General features: G+C 36.3%; 1 protein-coding gene across 2 annotated transcripts in view; it reads left to right on the forward strand.

Moving 5' to 3' along the window:
• The window catches only part of LOC150097168 (aldehyde dehydrogenase family 16 member A1-like), a 134,761-nt gene that overhangs the window by 21,166 nt on the left and 88,919 nt on the right, over window positions 1-24,676 (forward strand). For both annotated transcript variants that reach the window (XM_090407213.1, XM_090407214.1), the window contains exon 4: window positions 4,072-4,231. In XM_090407213.1, coding sequence (XP_090263339.1) covers window positions 4,072-4,231 — 160 coding nt within the window. The remainder of the gene's footprint in view (window positions 1-4,071; window positions 4,232-24,676) is intronic.

Genomic DNA, 24,676 nt, shown 5'->3' on the forward strand with positions numbered 1-24,676 from the left:
TTTTCCCTCCCAGTAACTCTGGTTTTTTATCATTAAAAAAACAAACTGGCAAATAGTATACAATTAACAGGCATAATATTGTTCTCATAATGTTAGTTGCTTTGGCCATAATTCTAAGCAACAACAATAATTTAATTCAGGAGCCTGTTGAAAAAGCCCTACAAAAAGTTCCCCTAGCCACTGACTAGAATTAAACCTATAACGATCTTTCTTCTTCTACCAATCTAACATCATGAAGATTAAACAAGAAGCTACACAAGAACTTAATCATTTTAATTTTTCATTTTAAAATAGTGTAAAGTATCTGATCTCCATTTAGTAGTGCTACCCACTTTCCCAAAATGAAATGTATTTGGAATTGGTTTTCAATTCCAAATACAGTTCAATTCCAATTGTGCCAGTCACAGCAAATGTTAGACTGATCTATCGATTCTTGCATCGAAATGGCGACATCCTTTGACATCTATAACTTTACCAACACAATTCTTCAATTGCCAATGCTGATAGAATAAGTTAAATATAAATGTGTCTGCATTCAGATTAAACAATGTGTATGTTTCTATATTAGAGTTTGACATAGTGATATAGTTTGACCTAATAATAAATACAGTATTCAGTTGACCCTTGAACAATGTGGGGGTTACAGGTGCTGATCTTCCGTGCTGTCGAAAATCCGTTTATAACTTTTGACTTCGAAAAACTTAGATATGATACTAATAGCCTACTGTTGCTCTGAAGCCTTACCAATAACATAAACAGTCGATTAACACGTATTTTGTATGCTATATGTATTATATACTATATTTTTATAATAAAGTAAGCTAGAGAAAAGAAAATGTTATTAAGAAAATCATAAAGAAGAGAAAATACATTTACAGTACCTCACTATATTTATTGATACCATACGTTTACGTCGGCTATGTACAAGATAAGTCATCTGTCTGTCACTACCTACATCTATCTTATATGATACAAAACACTGTAAATGTTATACATAATACTAACACTAGACATCAAAAATTAAAATGATAATGTAAAAAAATTCATATTTATTTACAGGTGTAATTATTCATGCATTGATAATGAAGAAGTAGCAGTATGATTGCTTTATGGTAGCCTAGCCTATATATTAATGAAGGAATCATTATAAATTTTTTCTTTTATGCTAATCAGTTAACTAAATTGCATAAAATTAACTGTTATTAATTTGTTGAATTATGATTTAATACTGCATCTTTATGTTTGTATACATTTATCTCGATTGCGAATGGTGCCATATATAGTCTGTAATTTTTGTGTGCATAAGTTTTGATAAATTTTAACTTTTTATAATAGATTTGTGTATATTTTATGGTAATGATAAAATAGACTAGTATCTGCATATGTTTTATGCATTCATGACATACCTACCTAACTTTTTCTTAATTTTTGCGATATTTCTAAGCTACATGGGTCATTTGTGAGTTTTTTTAAATTATTGCAAATCTCCAAAAAATTTTCCAGTATATTTATTGAAAAAAAATCTGCATATAAGTGGACTTGTGCAGTTCAAACACATGTGATTCAAGGGTTAACTGTATATTGAATTTTTGAACCTCATGATATTCACGTATGAAGCTGAAATGGCCTTACTGGTATTAGGTAGTCTTTGGGACTTGTTATTATTTCATTATTGAATGTCATTTTCTTATCATGCTGTTTGTTACACAAGTATCTGTCTAAAACATGGAAAATGTTAGTACCTTTTTTTTTTTTTTATCACATAGCATATTTTAATTGCATATTGGTAGTATGTCAGGGGTATTCAGTTTGTCTCAACAGGAGCATAGTTCTTAATGAGGGAGGAGTGCAAGATAATTCCATTGTACAAGGGTGCTACAACAGAAGCTACCAGTGGAGAGTGATCATTAAGGTATTTGTGAAGTCAATTAGGATCCTCATCCAGAATAGGATAGTAGGATAGCATGGCTTTGTTAAAAGTAGGTTTTCATATAAGAATAGTGTCTGCCAAGTTGGATACACCACAGTACTTTCAAATTTTGCCAAGACAGGATTTCCACATGAGGTTGTTATACATACCGAAAAGGATGAACATGCAAAATAGGTTTGTGAAATGGATATAAGAGGGACTTACTGATGGGCATCAGAGATAACATATGGAAGTACAAAGTCTAAGAGAAGAGTGACTAATGGGGTGCTGCAGGATTCTGTAGGTCATTGTTGTTGAAAGTTTTTCACTTGGTTATAAATTAAAGATGTCAAGAAATCATATTCTTGTTAAATTCACAACTACTACTCTAATCCAGAGTGTTTTAATAGTGTTACACCTCTTTTTGCTGCTTGTATGTGGGAAATATAGATGACTTCTGTATTATTTCAACCTTGGTAGCTCCCACTGATGAGACCTCAATAAAGGTTGGCCCAATAGTGGCCCTTCCTCATAATGCATTGCATTATACATATCCAAAAAAAAGGGGGGGTTGGCATTATGGGATACTAAGGTAGTTAATGTGAAATCACTAGCCTCTGTATACAAGTAACCTATTTATGAAGATACTTCATGCAAAAACTTTGTTTTCTTATACTTGGATAAAGGATTAAACTGGAATTTAATTACTTGGCATCTTTAATTTAGGCCATTGTTATTTAACTTGTATTTAACATACAAGTTAAACAACAATGGCCTAATTATGATATTAAGGTTAGTTAAGATAGTCATATACATTTAACAAAGTTAGGAAGGGGGATGAGAAACATTTCAGAATCATTGCAGGCTATTCTTCTGGTTCTGTGGGCAAATAATAATGAATGTCACTTTTACGAAGTGCAGGGTTATGCATTTTGGACTGAACATATTGAAGGCAGAGTTCTTTTATTGTTGGTAATTTGCTACAAGTGGTCAATGAAATTAGAATGTTGGCAATTGTAGATGGAAAGTTAAAGTTAGGAACCACATTGCTAAGGTGCGTAAGTCTTCACATCAGATAACTGCAATGTTAAAAAGAACCTTAACTTATATAATCTAATTTAGGAAATCTAATTTAGGATTTCGAGATTAATCAATTAGTTGACTTCTCATCTTGAAGTTAAATTATTCTTCCACTTGATAAGACCACACCATAACTACTCTGCTCAGATATGATCACCTGGATTCACTGAAAAGATTTTGTTTTCACCAAGATGAATCTTAGTGAAAATTAAATCTGGGAATTTGGTCTCCTGCAAAGTCTGAGCAATAGACAGACGGAGATGTAAAAGATTTGTGGAAATGCTCTGAGTAAACATTTGCAATTGTTTTCAAAGAAAGATATAATAGGTATTTAGGCACTGTGTGACTTGGAAGAGGCTCTACTTTGAAGACCCTTGACTTCCTGGAGGAGCCTACATAATAATTAATAATAATGAAAATATGGCCTTTAATTAGTTTATCTGTGGGATCAATAATTCCAGTTTTCCAGGAGTTGAAACCTTACTGCTTCTCTAACTTGCCTTCAGCTGTAAAGTCCTATACTGAAGATAGTTAAGTCTCCATAGCTCAAAGCCTTTGGGTTTGAAAGACCTGGATCTAATCCCATCTAAGATGTGAATAACCTTTATCAGGACTTTTCAGCTGAAGATGGGCTAGCCAGTCTCATGTGGAAGTGATAAGGATTTTCTTCCTGGAAAGTCATGTTTTTCATCCTGTACAACAAGCAAACTGGCCCAAAAAACACACACAAGTTACAGATAAAATACACTGGCTTTGTAACCTTGGTTGATTCAGCTGTAAATCCAAAATAAGCTAACCTTAAAATACTTTGGTTCTAGACCAGATTCAAATCCAGGTTTTTTCATTAGCTGGGCAAATGCACCTACTGGCATATATGCATATGAAGAAAGAGATAACATTTTATTCAAAGAGAAATTATGATTTATTCATTTGTTTTGATTTGCAGGTAAATATTTCATATCAGTACAAATTTTGTGGGATAGAAAGTTAGAAAAAAATAATTTACTAATTAAATATATTATCTTCTATTATATATATTGCAAATTAGTATTTTAACAGCTCTGACATTTTCATCATTTTAGGTGTGGTTGGAGTGATTACAGAAGAATATAATAACCCACTTCTGATGTTGTGTTGGAGGATTGGAGCTGCATTAGCTACCGGAAACACAGTGGTTCTTATGCCACAAATTGAGACTTGTTTATCTGCTTTATTGTTTGCCGAGACATGTCAGTTAGTAGGGTAAATAAAAGCAAAGAATTTTTCATTGTTGATTTAAAATTTATGAAATTTTATTTTTTTGTAATTCTCACTAAGTTTAATCTATCTTTAACATATGTAATATAATGATGAACAGCATGACTTACAACTTGCATGTCCAGCATTTTTTTTTTTTTTTTTATTATTATTATTTAAAAAAAAAAATTTTTTTTTGACTTCCACTCACAGGAGGTTGTAAAACTACAGTACATTAGTACCGTGAGTGGGTGGGCCGAGCATTTTAATTATTTTTATTTAGTTTTCTAAATATTTTTTATTTATTTATGTTTTTTAAATAATCTGGACACTCCACTCTAGAGATCAAACATGGAGCTTTGGTCAAACGACTTCAGGCTACTGTAAACAGGTGGTAATCTCACACCAGACAATGAAATATTATTTTTACCTAAAGACACTTGTAAGCATCAATGACAGGATTTCAATCTGCAACCTGTTGTTTGACGAGTATGTTTTATAGATATATATATTTATCCCACACATGAGAGGTACAAGAACCTATAGAACATCAGTGTCTTGTGTAAGGTACAGATTAGGATTGAGAAAGAAGAAACTTATTGACACTCTACTAAAGAGCTGTAGGTTGAAATTGTTGGGAAACACATCATAGAGAAAGCTATTCCAGAGGACAGAGGGTAGATGGAATAAATGAGGAAGAGGAGAAGCAGGTTTGATGAGTTTGCAATTGTACTCTAAAGGGATGTTGAATAGCTGCTGCTCTTGTTTTAACAGCCCCTAACAGCAAGTGGAGGAATGACGTTTGCCATTTCACTACTGCAGTGACAATGGAAGTACCTGTAGAAGGAAGTGAGTCTGTGAGGGAAGGGTAATCTATGAGCCAAATTGCTGTACTCTGGACAGCATCAGTTAAGGAGGTTTTAGGTGCATCATCCCAAATGGGTGAACAGTATTTCTAAGGATGGGGAGATTTGGGATTTATGTAGGGTCAGTAGCTAGGTGAGTGTAAATAGCTTCTTGAGCAGAAAAGAATGCCTAGTATTTTAGAAGATGAGGAAGCTGTTGATGTGATATGCTTGTGCTAAGAGATGTTGGAGGTAAATGTCAGTCCAAGGAGAGATAGTTCATCCTGTCTAGTGATGTGTGTATTACTGAGGATGAGGGAAGGTGAGCTGGGATTCCTTTTGCAAGAGCAAAGGCAGGACTGAATTTTGGCAGCATTGAAGATGACTAGGATATTCTTGCCCCACTGAAGGATAATATGGAGATCATTGTTTAAGGTGCTGGTTGCAGATGATCTTGATGTTAGTGATGTCCAGGAGCTGCATGGTTTGTCAAAAGAGTAGGATGAATGGAAAGTGCTATCATCAACAAAGCTATGGATAGGATTTGTAGTGATTGGCAGTAGGTCATTTATGTATAAGAAGGTAAGTGAGAGAATGGAGCCCTGAGGAACTCCTGCATTGGTGGCAAAGCTCAAAAAGAGGGCGTTGTCCACCATGACACACAGTGAACGATCAAAGAGAAAACTGGCTATCTATCCATTTACAGAGGGTGGCAGGTAGACCCAAAGGAAGGCAGTTTTCAAAGCATGTCTTGATGCCAAACATGATCTAAGCCTTGTAAATGTCAAGGGCAAAAGCACACATTTCTCTGAACCTGTATATGGCATATGTCCAATGGATATCAGCCATGGATCTGAATTGGCAGAATCCATACTAGTGGTTGCTGATTAACTGGTGAGTTTCTAAGTAGTGAAGAAGTTGACCATTGATAACTTTCTCCATTATTTTGAAGAGGATTGAGGCAATGGCAATTGGTCAGTAGTTGAATGGTAGGCTTTTGTCTCCCTTTTTTTTTAATGTGTTGGATATTTGTTAGGTTCCATGAGATAGGATAGCTGCCAGCTGAGTATAGAAGAGACAAAAGAATATAGGTGTTAGCTTTGGAACTCAACATTTAGGTACAATAGGACAGATGTCATTGGGACCAGATGACTTTGTAGTGTTCAGATTGTCTAATATTCTTCCTGTCTTTCTACAAAGGCTCCCAGGAGGCTGGTATTGGAAGGAGGTTTTGTCATTTCTGCAGGAGTTAGAGGAAAAGATTGATGCTTAGAGGTTGGCTTTTTCTTTGGGTGCTGTAACAGTGGTGCCATCTAGATGAGAGAGAGAGAGGTGGGAACACAGGTAAGCAGAAGTTGTGTCTACTGGCTTTTGCAAAGTACCAGAAGACACGGTTACCATTTGGACAACACATGAGTTTTCTGCTGTTGGCCTTTATGGAATTTTGGATTTGGATTTGCTGATAGTTGATTTACATTTATTGTGTGCATAGGCTGAGTATGAAGCTTGAGGTTTTGATACAAGCCACCTGTGGTAAGCTGAGTTTTTCTTCAACTGCTTTTGTACATCTTCTGTTGAACTAGGGCCTGGAAAGTGGACAGGAATTTTGGATGGAATGAGGGATGAATGCCTTCATGCCACCATAGATGATTTCTGTGAGTCACTCAGCACAGGTGTCTGGGTCAGAAGAGAAGAAGCAATAGTTGTGCTATGGGAAAGAGGAGTAATAGTTCCAGAAATTATCCCACTTTGTAGTGCCAGAGGACATGAGGTTCAGTGTTATCAGAGGAGGGGCATTCTGTGAGACTGGAAACTTGCACAAGATTATGGTCTAAGTTGCCAAGAAGAGAGGTAACCTCTGTAGTGTGTCTGGAAGGATAACTAGTTTTAAAAAAAATGAAAGGTATTGGAAAAAATCAAAGGTACCATTAACAAAAATATTGTTGGTGCCTGTCAATATTTCAGGTAGGTAGCTGCATGATTTTTGTTAGATCATTGCTTATAGCGAAACTTCTACATCGCATCCATCTTGATTAGTAGCATTGGAGAAGGAGGAGCCTGTTGGAATTGTGGATATTTAAGTCACCTAGGATGATTTTGCTGTTTAGATAGATTAAACTCTGCAAATGACATTCTTTTGACCTCTCCCTTTCATGGACATTCCATATACTAACAGGGATCCTTTCTTAATATTCAGCTAATATTAAGAAAAAAAAAAGTATGCTTGCTTGTAACATTTTCACTAAGGAAATTCCTCTGTAATTCTCACATTTAACTTTATTCCCCTTTTTTAAAAAATGGGTACTATGACAGTTCTATTTCAGTCATCCAGAATTCAGTCTTTTAACCTGGTGAGTTTCTAAATAGTGAAGAAGTTGACCATTGATAACTTTCTCCATTAATTTGAAGAGGATTGAGGCAATGGCAATTGGTCAGTAGTTGAATGGTTGGCTTTTGTCTCCCTGGTCTTCTGAATTATGCAAAGTAACCATTGCAAAATGTTTATATCTCCACACATGAGCATTACTTGTCGAATATCTACTCAAACTGTCTTTTGATAGTTCAGATTTCTGACAACTATTTATACATGGAATTCTGAAAGGCATCAACAACTTTTTTGTTAATAGTATTGCCATACTATTAACATGTAGATCATAGGCTGAATAGTATTGCCATACTATTCAGCCTATGATCTACATGTCTTTGAATCCAATGTTAACAAGTATATTCTTTCTCCTCTACTTCCTGCCTATCTACAGTACTAATCATACTCTTTTAGGAAATGCAGACTGCAATAAAGAGAACTTGTTCTTTGGGTTTGGAGTTAAACTGTGAAGGACTATCACATTACTGCAGTATCTGTTTCAACAGATTCATAGGTGAATAGGAAATTGCCAGTGCCATTTCTGACAGTGACCATGGAAATATGTATAGGAATTGGACACTGCAAAATCTGAATGGATGTGTGAAATAGAGTGGAGTGAATTGATGAATGAAGAAAAATGTGCCATTATTCAACCTAATTGCTTTCTTTGGGACCAAGCCAAATATTTTAGGGGATACTTAATAATATCATCTCAAATGAGAGAATGGTATTCAACATCTGGACAGAATTTTTGTAATTTGTATAAAGTTAATAACTGTTCAGTGATAAAATAATCATTTGTGTAAGAGAGAAAACTTAATTTCTTGGATACTGAGGAGAAATATCTAATATTCCTCCTTAGTATCTAAGAAATCAGTATTCATATATTTATTTCAAGGACTGAGGGATTAGAGTTATCTCAAGAGACTTCTTATCTTGAGAAGAGAAAGTTTTTTTTCTGCAAAAACAGGATTTGGCATGTGTTTTACTGCCAGTGAAATTAAGTGTTATCAGAACTTTATTGAAGAATTTGGATTTTTCATCCTGCATTCAGACAAATCAACCTGAGGACACATGCAATTAATAGACAAAAATACAGGGATAAATGGTGAATTATGTAGTGTGTTAGTGATGATTTGTTAGTGCAAGGTTTCTCAAGTGAGAAGAAAAGGAGTGCAGTATACTGTTATCAACAAAGCTATGATTGGATTTTCAGGATCAACTGGAGAAGGTCATTGAATAGCTGCAAAGCTTGAGAATAAATATCCATCCATGATCACATATAACATACAACCAGAGATGAAAGCTTACTTAATAGATCTTCATTAAACATAATCAGATGCCTCAAAGATGTCAAGTGTGACTACAGAGTTCCCTAAACTTTTCCCCAAGCATTTATCCAAACATGAGTGAACATGACCAAGAAGGTATCCTATTGATTGGCAGTATCTAAATCCATATCGGCAATTTCTTATTTGTTCACAGGTTTCCAAATACAACATTTGAGTGTTAATGATTTTCTTCCTTACTTTAAAAAGAATTGAAGTGAGAGAAACTGGGTGATAATTTGATGGTAAAGATTTGTAGCCTTTCTTTAAAATTAATTAAATATGGACTAATGATGGTATTAATAATGAGTTGCTCGGCATGCTGCTGAGTAAATATACTGCCTTATATTTAGGCAGTAGGTATCAAGGAAGGAAAGAACTAGTGGCAATAGTGTTCAGCACTAAACCCAAAAAACTTTTTGAATGACGGGAATTTACAAGTAGAATTGGTATGGACGGATTCAAAATGGTAAAGTAGATAATGAGATACATTTGCCTGTGCTCCCATAAAGATTCTACTAGGACAGAAATTTTTCCAATCATTAGTTGATGTGAAGAAAAAAAGAAAAAATTGGTTCATGTTGGAGATCAAAAAACCAGAGTAGGAAATGAATACCAGACACAGAAATATTTTAGAAAAATTTGGAAAACAAAGAGCCCAGCTAATAATAATGAGTATCTGCTGGATTTCTGTTCAGGACATGCACAGTCTGCCTGTTAAGTAATGAGACAATTATTAAAACAAAGAATTATATTTGGAATTGTATACCTATTACACAGATTCAAAATAATCTCCATCCAACTCCACACAATGTTTACATCTGTCAGTGGAAGTCCTGAACAGTAACCTCCTTCAGTGTCTGGGTCACACCTCGTTGGATGTCCTCAATGTCACTGAAATGCTCCCCTTTCAAGGGACACTTCGTTTTTGGGAAGAGGAAAAAGTCTGTGGGAGCCATATCTGGCAAATGGGAGGGGATATTCAATCACACAGATCAACTTTGAAGCCAGAAACTGCTTCACAGGCAGCACATAGTGCATGGGTCTGTTGTCATACAGCAGAAACCAATTGTTGTTGTGGAACAATTCTTTCCTGGTACGTCACATGCGGGCATACAGATGTTGCATTACTCCTAAATATACAGACCATTTGCTGTGAAGCCCTCAGGAACAAATTCACAGTGGATAATTCCAGCAGTGCCAAAAAAAAACAATGACCATTGTCTTGATACGTGATTTTTGCAACCTGACTTTCTTCTGTCAGAGAGAAGACATGTTCCATGCCAGTCCATTCTCTGATGCTTCATTTCCAGATCAAACTGAAAACACCATCTAATTGCTAATGATCTATTTAGCAGTGATATCACCTCTTTATTCACCAGCATTCTCTTAAATGACACCTTACTGGTTTTTTAAAAAAAAATTTCTTCTTGATATCATAACCTCTTTTCCTTTTCAATCTATTCTAGTTATTCTTCTTTGAAGAACAAAATTTATAAACAGATAGCAGGTAAGTCTATGGGATTTCCTCTTGCCAATGTTTTTATAGAAGATTTTAAAAAACGTCTTGACTCAGCCCTCCTTCCCCCTCTCAAACCTTCTATCTAGTTATGATATGCAGATGGCATATTTTCTATTTGGTTTTATGGCCCAGACATATTAGACGCTTTCCTCTGTCATCTCATTAGTCTTCACTTTAGTATCCAATTTACAATGGAAAAGGAAACTAACAATAGTTTAGTCTTTCTAGACACCTTAATCACCTGTTTACCTAATGTTAACCTGTCCTTTTCAATATACAGGAAACCCACTCACACAGGCAGACTTCCCCATCTCCCCCCCCCCCCCCCCATTAATAATATGGTGTCATTAAAACACTAATCCATAGTGCCTATAATCTTTGTTCCAATAAGACTTTTCTTGCAGAATAACTTATATACTCCATGCTTTTTTTTATCTATCAGCTACAGTTTTTTATGTTGCTCCCATGCACGAAAGGTTATTTCCAAACCTATAGTACATTTTGTACTGTTGGTGGACCAATGATTTTTTTTAATCAATTTGTATATATATATAATTTTTTTTTTTTTGTATTTTTATTTTATTTTTTTATATACTCCAGAAACCCTGCTATAGACACCACATGGAACTGGAACATGAAATTGTTTGCATACACAATAATGAACCTATGCAACAATTACAAAACTTAAGCTATTTAACTACAGGTTTTTAGTAAGATGGCAGATTAAATTTGGAAATAGATAATAGAATAAATAAAGCTGATTTTAGGAGCAAATTGAATACATTTATATGGAATAAAAGAAATTAGCCAAAACATTTAATTAGCAATAAACAAGATACCGTTGAAACCCAATTTTATTGAATGATCTGATTGAAAATGAAACTGTTAATCAGCAATCGCAAGACAAGAGTTCAGAGAAAAAGGAAATTATAGAATCATTGGCAGGACCATATTAAAAATTAAATTTTGCACAGGAGCTTATACGAGGGTGGTCTGAAATGTTCTCAGTCTAACAATGAAAAATGGCATTTATAATTTCAAAATTATTTTTATATTTCAACATAAAATCTCCCTTAAGACTAATACATTTCTTCCAGCAATGCTCCAGCGCCATTATCCCTTCCCCATAGTGGTTTTCTTGGTAAGATCTGCAAAATACCCCTTACACCTTCGAATCACCTCTTGATTCAAAGAAAAATGCTGACCAGCAAGGAAGAGTCTTAGTTTTGGGAAGAGATAGAAGTCAGAGGGAGCCAAATCTGGGGAATAGGATGGATGTTCCAACAGTTCATAGTGCAGATCCCTTAATTTTCCCATTGCCAAAACACCTTTGCGGGCAGGTGCATTGTCCTTATGAAAGATAATTTTTTTCTTCTGCAAACTGGGTATTTTTTCATGAATTTTTTTGCTAGTCTGGTTAAAAGATTGAATGATATTCCCCAGTTATTGTTTTACCCTTTTCAAGATAATTAATAAACAAAATACCTTTAGCATCCAAAAACACCGATGCCATGACCTTTCCAGCTGATGGAACCGACTTCTTCTCTGGTGCTGAACAACCAGTTTTTGTCCACTGTTTTGACTGCTGTTTGGATTCTGGTGTGTTATGATGAATCCAAGTCTCATCCATGGTAATAAATCGACGCACAAAATCAGTTTTATTCTGGTTAAAACACTCCAAGCACTGTTCAGAGATTTTCATGCGAGTCTGTTTTTGATCTGCTGTGAGCAAGTTCGGCACCTATCTTGTGCAAAGCTTTTTCGTTTGCAATTCTTCATGCAAAATATATCCTACACATTCTTTTGAAATGTCTATAGTCTCAGCAATTTTATGCACTTTGACAGACCGGTCATCCAATACCATATCGTGAACTTGATCATATGATTTCTAGTGTTGTTAAACTTTTTGGACGACCTTCACGTGGATCATCTTCAAGGCTGGTACGGCCACGTTTAAACTCGGCAGCCCATTTCTTAATCATCGAAAACAAAGGAAAAGAGTGCCTATAAACTTTTATGAACTTCAAATGAATTTCATTTGCCATTAAACCTTCTTTTACAAAGAATTTTATAACCACACGATACACAATTTTATCCATTTCAAGGGATTCAGACAACTGTATAAAACAAACTATGACTTGCAATTTCACATGGATGCTTATGACAGATGCACCAACTTAGAAAAAAAAAATCTTGCTGATAGTGTTGCCATCTATGGTCGAGGCCGAGAACTTTATTGACCACCCTCATATAATGATAGCATGATGCTAATAGGTCTAAATGTCAGTGGTTATTTATAACAGTTTTTCACAGTATACATACCAGAGGAATGAAATAAATAATTTGAGTTATTAATATTTTCTTAGCTTTCTAATTATCATCAGAGCTCAAATTACAACTGTTGTAAAACATATAATGATCAACTATTAAGTTGTAATTGTAACTTAAAAGAAACTAATGGGGTTTCTTAATGCTCAAAGCCAAATAACTGGGAGGAGTTTTCCACATTGCCTTTCAGGAAGGAATGTGGAGAACTGACTGGGCTCTCTCTCTCTCTCTCTCTCTCTCTCTCTATATATATATATATATATATACACCATCTGTCCAAAAAGAAACCGAACTTTTCGAAAATAGAAGAAACTAGTGGCGCTACCTGTTGTTGTTGAAAGTGGTGGCAACCTTCATTAGTGTTGCGTCAACCTTTTATGATATTTGTTTCATTAGAAGCCAAGTTATAGTGCCAAGAGTGACAGTGTGTTTTGACGAATGGTCGGAAAATGAGTTTCAAACATAGAGCTGCAATTGACTTTTGTGTCATTTGACATTTGATGCGTTTCGGTAAAATTTTTACCGAAACGCATCAAATACTTCAAAAAGCATACGGTGATGAATGCTTATCCCGTACTCAAGTTTATGAGTGGTTTAAGCGATTTCAAAGTGGTCATGAGACACTTGAGGACGACAAAAAGCCAGGCCGCCCAAAAACTGGACTGAGCAAAGTTAAACATCCAAAAAGTGCATGATTTCGTCAAAGAAAACGCATAATCGTTCATGAGATTAATTGAAGATGAACTGGGGATTCCAAAATCAACTGTGCACAACATTTTGACCGACGACCAAAAAATGTATCAAATTGAAATCTGATATTTCGTCACTAGTAACGATCGTTACTAGTGACGAAATGTGATGTTTTGAGTATGAGCCCGAAACAAAGAGCCAGATGCCCATTTTCTGACCAGCAGAAGAGGGACATCCAAAAAAAGTCGCTTTGAGAAGTCAAAAGTAAAGAGAATGCTGATTTGTTTCTACGATTCCAAGGGCATTATCCACAAAGAATTCGTTCTGCCTGGCCAAACGGTCAATGGTGAGTTTTATCTTGAAGTTTTGAAGCGATTCATAGCGAGAATTCGTAGTGTACAGCATGAATATCATGATGCAGGCAGCTGGTTACTTTGGCATGATAATGCACCATCTCATCATTCGAACATTGTGAGACAGTTTTTGAGCAAAAACCAAGTTTGTGTGTTGGATCGCTCACCGTATTCACCTGATTTAGCACCCTGTAACTTCTTTCTCTTCCCCAACTTCATTTGCCAATGAAAGGAAAGCGACACACACACACACACATATGCTACAAAATTTGTCAATTTGACATTGCATTTTTGTCAATGTATGAAGATTTAAGAGTGCATATCACATTAATGCTCATTTTAATTGGTCCAGTGGAATTAATTGTAGGATAACTTTGAATACTTTAATTTATCACTTAATATAATTTTAAATATGGAAAGCATAAAGGTCAAACAAAGGGCAAAGCTATTCAATGCACTTGAATAGCTTTGCTTCATGTGCATTGTTTATTTGAGAAGCCCAAAGGTTTACTCTTCATGGTGAGATTAGATTATCTTTGGCAAATACTAGAGTGAGACTCGAGTAATTTGACTTTTGATCCGAGTTTTAAAAACAGTCATATAATATGCACAGAAATCAGAAAAAGTAATCACTTGGGAAATTATTCTTTTTCCAAATTTAAAATTTATATACAAATTTAAAATTTCTCAAGTATACTTGCATGAATTTTACCAGGAACACTGAGTAGAAAAATACTTCTGTAATTCTCACATTCACTTTTATTTCCCTTTTTATACATTGGTACTATGAGAACTGTACTCCAGTCATCCAGAATTTGCCCCGTTGTCCAGGATTTCTGAACTATGCCTTGCAGCCACTGTAAGACTTTTATTCCTCCATACTCCATGGTGACATTGCAGAAATGAATGAACCAAAAGTTTATACCGGAACTGTGGTGAATGAGGTGGAGGGGAGTAGTCTATTACAAAACCTCATTTGGATGGATGGATGGATGGATTGGAAGGTATACCGGCTTGTGTCGTACGTGAAGTGGCTAAAGAATTGTCAGTACCCTTGACCATTCTATTTAATCTGAGTCTCAGGTCTGGGGTGGAAAGAGGGGAAAATAGTTCCACTGCATAAAGGAAGTTCCAAGACTGCTGTTGTAAATTACCGACCGATTAGCATATCAGGAATCGTTGTCAAGGTCTTGGAGAAATTAGTCAAGAAAAGAATACATCATTGGATAGATGAAAATGGAATACTGTATGGGGGACAACATTGTTTTGTGAAGGGTAGATTATGCCTCAGTAATTTGCTCACGTTTTATAACACAGTAACGACTGAACTGGATAAGGGTAATGGGTTTTAAGTGATTCTACTGGACCTTGTCTGGATAGGGAGTTAGGATACCACATGGAACTCTAATCAGAAAACTGGAGCAGATGGGGATGGATATAGGGTTGGTGAGATGGATAGGAGGGTGGTTGATGGAGAGATACCAGAGACTGGTTTATTCAGGAGTGGATTTCAAAAGACGGCTTGTGACTAGTGGTGTGCCACAGGGTTCTGTTCTTAGACCACTACTTTTCAATTTGTTCATTAACGATATAGGAAAGGATCTGAGAGTAAGTGTTCACTTGTTTGCTGATGATGCAAAGTTGGGTAGAGCAATTGTGAGTGCACAGGATGTCAAAATTTTGCAGGATGATTTGGATAGTTTGGAGGACTGGGCTAAGGAAAATGGATGTCATTTTAATGTGGCAAAGTGTAAGGTTATGCATTTTGGAGTGAAAAGATTAGAAGCAGTATATCACATTGGTGGAACCCTACTCCAGTAGATTGATGAGGCCAGGGATTTGGGAGTGTTGGTGGATAGGGAGTTGAAGTTTAGGGGCACATTGCAAAAATGGCCAAAACAGCTCATCAAATCACTTGGTCACTGAAAAATACTTTAATGAGCAGAGACAAACAAGTTATTGTTCCTCTATATCGAGTCCTGATAAGACCCCATCTGGACTACTGTGCCGAGATATGGGCGCCATGGTTTCTTCTTGATGGAGAGGAGGTGGAGAGGATCCAGAGATGAGTGACCAAGATGGTGGCAGGTCTGTGGAATCAACCTTATGAGAACAGATTGAAGATTTGTGGGTTGCAAAAATTGGTTGATAGGCGGAAAAGGGGTAATATGGTTGAGACATTCAAATTACTGAAGGGTTCTATAAGATTAATCCAGAAGATATTTTTGAGAATAGGGCTGGTGGTGGGAGGACTAGGGGCCATATATGGAAGCTGGGCAAAAATGTTGTTAGCAGGGGTGTTAGAGCCAGGTTCTTTACTTGGAGAGTGGTAAATGAGTGGAATAAGCTGCCAGAGTCTGTTGTGGGTGCTATGACAGCAAATGAGTTTAAGGCGAGGTATGATAGATACTGTGTGAAAGACGAATAGTTGTTCTTGTCATGATGTTAGGGCCTCCCTCGATGAGTCTGTCGACTCCTTGGAGTTGCCCATAATAATAATAATACTTGAGCATTTCAGGTCGAATATTATCTACTCCTGCTGCCTTTCCACACTTCACTCCTCTGATGGTTTTTTCTACTTCAGATATGAATATGTATTCCTGACTTCATGCCTGTTGAGTTTTTTTACTACTGTGCTATCACTGCTTGTTTCATTTAGCACTTTTTCAAAGTAATTACTTCATACTTCAAGGATATCTTTTTCTTCAGTTTTCATGTCACCTTTATCATCTCCTTTTACAGTTCCTTTTACAGCACTCTTTCCTCCATTTCTGAGCTTCTTCAGCAACCTGCAGAATATCTTGCCAACTTCTTGATATTTCTTTTCATTATTTTTACCAAAGTCTTCCCATGACTTTTGTTTAGCTAGTTTTACACATTGTTAGCTTTCTTACATTTTTCTCTGTATTCTCTTAGAGCATAAGCTGACTTATTTACCTGAAATTTTTGACATGTTTTCTTCTGCTCCTTCACTGCCTCTTTAACTTCCTGTGTCCACCATGGAGTTCTGATTTTTCTCTCCTAATGGTTCAGAAGGATTGGGAAGAAAAGCATGGTGAAGAACAAGCTGGATTCAGGCCAAATAGAGGCTGTCAGGATCACATTATTATTATTATTTTATAATGCCTCCAGGGAGTCCAAAGACTCATCAAGGGAAGGCACCTACTCTACAACTAATTGTAACTACACCAACAGCATCTACCGCCTACCACCACTAGTATTTCCACAAACAATAACAAACATCCATGCCCACATGGCAGGATTCGAACCCACAGCCTTTTGGCTGGGGAGTGGATACATTAACTACTCGGCCAACACTTTACTACAAATAGTTGAGAAATCATGGAAATATAACAAAGATCTGTATTTAAGTTTTGTATATCTGGAAAAGGCATATGACAAGGTGCCAAGAGAGAAGCTATTCAAAGCACTACAATTATATGGTGTCAACGGGCATTATATCAATAAGTCAGTAGATACCTTAAAAGAATACAGGGAAAAATTTAAGAACTAAGCTATGTGTAAAAATAGTAAACAAAAGTCATGGGAAGATTTTTGGTAAGAGTATAGAAAATAAATATTAGGAAGGTGACAAAATATTCTGGAGGCTATTGAAGAAGCTTAGAAATGAAGGAAAGAGTATACTGTAAAAGGAATCAAAGATGATAAAGGTGACATGAAAACTGAAGATTAAGTTTTCATGTCAAATTTGAAAGACTGTTAAATGAACTAAGCAGTGACAGTATAGAATTTTGAGGTACAAATGTTTTGCAGTGGTTACACTGTGAGAATTACAGAGGAATTTCTCTGCTAAGTGTTACATGAGATGTATGCAATCATTCTTGAAATGAGGTTAAGAAAGATTCTGGAAGAGTGAAACGTGGAGAAGAACAGGCTATGTTCAAACCAAATAGCATTTACCAAAATCAGATTTTCACTTTAAGACAAATCTAGAAAAGGCATACGACAAGGTGCTGGGAGAAAAGCTTTTCACAACACTACAATTATGTGGGGTGAATGGAACATTATACAGAGCAGTACATAGTTTATATTTACATTCTCAGTCAGCAGTTAGAATTGAAGGAAATACAGGTAGATGGTTTGATGTAAAATCAGAGGTAAGACAAGGATGCGCATTATCTCCACTCTTATTCTTCATCTATATGGATCACATTATGAAAGAAAGTGGCATTAGCCTCATGCTAGAATTGGAGATGCCAAACTTAGTTCTTTCTTTATGCAGGTGATGTTGTATACTCCTAAACATATCTAGTGCAAGTCTCCAGGATTTTCTAACTAAATTGAATAATAGCTGTAACAAATTTGGCATGAAAATCAGCAATAAAAAGACTAAATAATAAATAGCAGGAGCATAGAAACCTTCAGCTACATTCTGAATGGCAATCCTATAAAACATGTACAATATTGCTGCTATTTTGGCACAGTTTTTATTGAAGATGGCAGGTTAAATTTGGAAATAGACAACAGAATAAGCAAAGCTGGTATGGTCGATGGCGAGCTGAATAAATTCATATGGAATAAGAAAGAGATTAGCCAAAATACCAAACTAACAGTATACAGGCAGTGTTCAAACCAGTTTTAAGTTATAGAGCTGGTGGCATCAATGGCAGAATCATATTGAAAATGAAGATATTAGAAAGGACTAATGCTAATGAAATTATTAGCATTCAAGAATGTGTCAGCAGAAATAGAGCTAATCTAAGGTGGTATGGCCACTTAAATAGAATAGGTGAGGAAAGGTAGCAGAACAGGTGTTTGATGCCAAGATGGCAGGAAGAAGACCAAGGTCTAGGTGGGTTGATTCAGTCAGAAGTGCCTTAGAAGCATAAAATGTTAGATATAACAATATTGTAGTGCTCACAAGTAATAGATTGATTTAGAATAAAATTTTTAATAGGGGATTAATATTAATGTAAATCATGTAGTGCTGTCATAGTAACTTGAGGTGGATTGGCACAGTAAAAAGTGCCCTAAAAGACCATAATATAAAATCTGATTTGCAGGAGTCGTCCTTACAAATAACAGAACTGCTATATGTATTCACAAAAAATGTGAAATATTTGTGGACTGTTTGGGTAAATGAGAAGAAGGAAAGCATTAACATATGTGAAAAGTGTCTTGATAGATTAGAGCGATTAGAAATGGGAGCAAATGGCTGCACCATAATAGAAGCACTTAGACAGGAGTTAGTGAAGATGAAAAGCAAAATGAAACATCAGGAAGAGGATATTAAACATGTAAAGGAGAGATTGGAAGTTAATATTATGAAGAAAGAGTCAAAAGATAATCATATATCAGTGTATGGGAACTTGATCATTACAGGAGTGATTACTAATAAAGTGCACAAAACATGCTTTCTTTGTGGAACAATAAAGCAAATAACTGATGCATTGCAGAAAAAGAAATACTGGGCATCAAAATTAGTGGTAATCGTGGGTACAAATAACTTAGTTGGGGAGAAAAAAAATGTTCATAGAAACTTGAGAAGTTGTTGCAGCAGGTAAAGAAGAATAGTGTTGTTGGGAAAGTCATAGGTGTGTTGCTCCGATATGACAACAGCGAATAGATAAAATAATAAATTTAGTTTAATCCTTTATCCATGTGTGTGCAAACAAAGTTTGTGCCTGAAAGTATCTTCAGGACTGGGGTAAAGTGGTAGAACACCGGGCAATTCCTTGCAAAGGTGGAGCAAGCTACCAACACTCCTATCTCAGTATCTCCCATAATGCAAAACACATCTCCTTGTGGATATGTATAATGTTACGCATTAAAGGAAGGGCCACTACCCACACTAGTTTCGACCTTTACTGAGGTCTCTTCAATGGGAGCCAAGCCCAAGTGGAGATACCAGGCAGAAGCATTAGCAAGGTCATCTCCTTCTATCGGAGCTGCCAAACGGTGTGCCACCTTTTTATTAAATTACTCTGGATTTAGAGAAAAATGTTGAAAGTTTATTTTTCACTTGGTCAGACTATAATAAATTTAGTTTAATCCTTTTTCCAAGTGTGTGCAAACAAAGTTTGCACCTGGAAGTATCTTCAGGACTGGGGTAAAGTGGTACAACACCGGGCAACTCCTTGCAAAGGTGGAGAAAGCTACCTACTATCCAGTGAGGTCTCCCACTGAAGAGACCTCAATGAAGGTTGAAACTAATCTGGGTAGTGGCCCTTCCCTTAATGCATAACATTATACATATCTGCAAGGAGATGTGTTTTGCATTATGGGAGATACTGAGATAGGAGTGTTGGTAGCTGGCTCCACCTTTGCAAGGAGTTGCCCGGTGTTGTACCACTTTACCCCAGTCCTGAAGATACTTTCAGGTGCAAACTTTGTTTGCACTCACTTGGATAAAGGATTAAACTAAATTTATTATAGTCTGACCAAGTGAAAAATAAACTTTCAAAGTGAATAGAGAAATAGCAGCAATAATGAATAGTGAGATGGCTGAGTTGTGTGAGGCAAAGAGTGTTCAATTTGTAAATCTGCAGAGTGAATTTGAAGGGGGAGTTGGAATGGTATAAAGCTGATGGATTACATTTGAATGGGTTTGGTGTTGAGCATTTAGAAAGTCTGTTGTTTTCTGAGAATGCACAGAGTCAAGAAGATAATGTAGCAAATCTTCAGAGTCTAACTGTAAAACAGGATAGCACAAATCAACAGATTGTACAGCAGGAGGAAGATGGATATGAGGTTGAAGATGTGGTTGCAGCAGCACAAGATGATGGAATGCATAAAGGTGAGGATAAGACAGGTAGGAATGGAAATCAGAGTCAGGATCAGGGAAACAGGAGTGGTCAGACTGAAGAGAGAGGGCTGTTGCATAGCAGCTAGAGTAGAGAATGTTAGTGCTGGTGGAATGGCTTCAAACACATAGGGATTATTATGTTTATACACAAATATAAGGAGTATTCGAAACAAGAGAGCTGTGTTTGTCGCATTGATTGGGACACTATGCCCAAGATAATTCGAATAATTGAAACTTGGTTGTCTGAGGAGGATGTGATGTCAGGAATAGAATTAGAAGGATATATACTTTTCCAGAAGGATAGACATGTGAAAAGAGGAGGGGAGTGCTGTTGATTACAGAGGAATTGTGTCTGCAAAGTGTGGAAGTTGATAGTGCATGCACAGATTTTGAAACTGTGTGAAGCTAGAATAAACAGGTTAGTATATCTGATAGGATGCTGTTATAGAGCAGAGAATGCCAATTGTGAAATGGTTTGGCAAATTAGTTGGGCATGTAAAAAGAAGGTGATCCTGATGGGAGACTTTAATTACAGGAATATTGAGTGGAAGAAGAAGTGGTGTATTGGAACAAGGAGAGGTGAGTTTGTGGAGTTTGAGAGATAAGTATCTTAAGCAGCATTTGATTGAAGCAACTAGAGGCCTTATTGTTTTGAATTTGGTAATAATTTCACAAAATGTAGTTGTTAATGAAGTGTTGACACTGCTGCTGGTTGGTGAGAGTGAACATGAGATACTTGTTTGGGAAGTGATGAAACAAGAAAAAGTTACTGCCAAAAATGGATGCGTGTGAAAGTATAAAGCAGGTGATTATAGAAAGCTCTGTAGTCAGTCAGCATAAGTACATTGGGTAGATGATCTGAGTTGAAAAGATGTTGACAATGCATGGAAACTCACAAGGTAGTATCTGACAAAAGCAATGCATACCAAAGGTTAAGCGAGTAAATGGAGTAAGAGTGAAATCAAGCAAACTGTGCTGGAAAAGAAAATGTTAAGGAGGTGGTACAAGACAGTTGGTGGTGATCAGATCCATGAAGAGTATAAAGTGTAGGCTAGAAAAGTGACAAGCATGGCAAAGAAAGAAAAGGGCAGTATGAGAGGAGATTATTTGGTCAGGCCAAGGTTAACTCAAGGGAATTTTTCTGCTACATGGCAAGCAATGACTGTCACCATATTAACACTGGTGGATAGTAATAGCAATAGACTAACAGCTTACAAAGAATATATTGGAATTATTGAATGAGCACTTTATTAGCATATATCATACTGGTGTAAATGATGCCACGCAATATATAAAAGAGAGGCAAGTATTAGGAGAATTGGAAGTGAAAGAAACAGAGGTGTATCAGATGTTGGTTGGATAGATGTGAATAAGGCTGTGGGAATGGATGATATATCACCACATATTCTTAAGGAATGTGTACCACAACTGGCTATGCTCTTGACCTGGTTGTTTAATGAAAGTCTAGCAGTGGGTATGGTTCCTGAGGAGTGGGAAAAAAAGGCAAAATAGTACCACTCCACAAGCATGGTTCTTGGATAGAAGTCTCCAATTATAGACCAGTCTGTATAATTGTGGTTGTGGTCAAGTTGTTGGAGAGAGTGATTAGGAATAGAATACAGGATTGGGTTGATAAACATAGGATTCTTTATGACAGCCAGCATCAATTTATAAAGAGTAGGTCCTGTTTTAGCAATTTACTTGCATTTTATTATAAGTAACAAGTGTGTTAGATAAGGGAGAATAATATACAGTGATATTCTTGGACTTTGCAAAAGCTTTTGATAGATTACCACATGATAAGTTGTTGTACAAGCTGCAGAGGATGGGAATAGACAGTATATTGGTCAGATGGATTGGAAATTGGATCTCTGAATGATTGCAGCAGGTTGTGTATGATAGACCAGTGTCTCAAAAACAGGGACCCTGCTGTGTAACTTGTTTGTAAACGATATATTATGTGGACTGACTGGAGACCTTCATTTGTTTGCTTATGATGCAAAGTTAGGGAAACTTATAAGCAGCAATGCTGTTGTTAATTCCCTTCAGGAAGATTTGAAAGGAGTTGGGTTGTAGCTTTAATATTAATAAGTGCAAGGTGTTGCATTTTGGAGTGCAGAAATATAAGGCTGTGTACTATATCGATGATGCCATTCTGCAGGACGTGGTTGAGATCAGAGATTTGGGAGTGATGATTGACAGTAGACTGAAGTTTAGAGGGCATATTGCTAGTGTTGCAAAGGCTGTATATTGTAGTGCTGCTATCATAAGAAGTGCTCTAACGTGTAGGGATAAGGAAGTGGTTGTGCTACTTTGTAAAGCACTGGTCAGACCACACTTTGACTATTGTGCCTAAATCTAGTCACCTGGTTTCTGTCTGATGTGGAGACATTGGAGGGAGTCCAGAGGCAATTGACTAAGACAATATTAGGACTTTGTAATGCTGGTTATGGAGAGAGGTTGAAGAAATGTAGATTGCAGAGTTTGGTGGATTGATATGATAGAGATATTTAAGTTAGTGAGAAGATTTTATCAGATTAATCCATAGAGGATTATAAAAAGAGTAGAAGGTGAGAGGGGAAGAACCAGAAGAGTTATCCCTGGATGTTATGTTAAAAGTGTGGTGAAGAGGGGGGGGGGATTTTTTACATGGAGAATTGTCATTGAATAGAACGTATTACCATAATGTGTTGTTAATGAAAGGAATGTTAAGAATTTTAAGATTCTATATGATAAATATGTTGTCAGTTGAATGAACCTCCCATAATGAGTCTGTCAACTTCATGGAGGGTTAATAATAATAATGAAGGAACTAATGTGTCTTATCGAGGTCCCAGAGAGGAACCAGATAAAACCAGTTAATTCAAATATATCATGCTAAATGTGGTTTTAGAATGATTTGATGTTCTGATAAGTGGATAAAGGATACTAATTTTCTAAGAGATGTCAATTATGTGTGGATGTGATTTTCAAGGATTCTCTTTATTTTTCTTGAGAGTTCCCACATGTGTGATGTCAAGATAGAAGTGCTTGTCTCTGTTTGTTGAAAATAGGGGTGTATAATTTGATTTCATGTGGTTTATAGCTGTTGTAAAGAAATACTCATTCCCATTCTCCCAGCAGTCAAAAAAAAAAAAAAAGTTTTTTTTTTAAACTGCTAGGAGAATGCTTCTCTTTTTAGTAAATGTCTTAAGATTTTTGCATTGTTTGAGTTTAAATATGTTAAAAACATATTTAGCATACTTAAGCCATAGAAGTAAATAGCATACACATCATTTGCAATCTAGATAACAGTCTATATAACACAACCAGGTGGAGGAATTGTGTTTTGGGTCAGACATAACAAACATGAAAAAATACATTTAACCTCGACAAATAGTTCATAGATGCTGCTAAAAATCTGAGAAACGTTACTGCTCTACCTAAAGGACATGGCAATCAAAACACTAGAAACATTTCCTTTGTATAGTTGATTCTCACTGTAATAAACTCATAGGAGCAACAACAACGACAGTTCATTATAGTGAATTTATTATTGGATTTTGGAACTTTGCTTGGGATTTAACAATTGGTATTTCCTATGGTGAGAGTCAGCTGTACTGAGAAGCTTAATCTATTAATACCACATACACTATCTGATCAAAAGTATCTGGACACCTCTCTGTAATTCATAAAAACTGACATCCAGATGTCACTACAACCTCACTTACCAGTATAAAAGGAGGCACAGAGCTATGTGTTGTTCAGTGATAAGAGGTACGAGCAGAATGGGTAGGTCAAGGGAGCTCAGTGACCTCGAACGTGGACTAGTTATTGGTTGCCACATCAGTAAGAAATCTGTCAGAGACATTTCAACCCTCCTCAAGTTGCTAAGTCAACAGTTGATGTGATTGTGAAGTGGAAACGTGAAGGCCCAACAAAACCATGGTCAGTTAGGCCACATTTAATGACAAACAGGAACCGTCGAACATTGAAGAAGGTAGTTTGTGGACATCGCCAGACATCAAGTGAAACAATCACCCAGGAGTTCTGCAGTGCTACTAACTGTCCATCCAGCACTATGACTGTGCGCCGAGAGCTAAGTGGAATGGGGTTCCATGATCGAGCAGTTAGTTACCCATAAACCAAAAATTTCTCCTGTGAATGCTAAGTGCCACCTGCAGTGGTGTAAAGAGTGATGCCACTGGACGGTGGACAACTGGAAACGTGTGATTTGGAGTGATAAATCATGCTTTGCCATGTGGCAGTCCAGTG

Source organism: Typopeltis vanoorti, chromosome 17 (assembly GCF_054136105.1).
Source record: "Typopeltis vanoorti isolate ZY-2024b chromosome 17, IOZ_Tvanoo_1.0, whole genome shotgun sequence".
Lineage (NCBI taxonomy): Eukaryota > Metazoa > Arthropoda > Arachnida > Uropygi > Thelyphonidae > Typopeltis > Typopeltis vanoorti.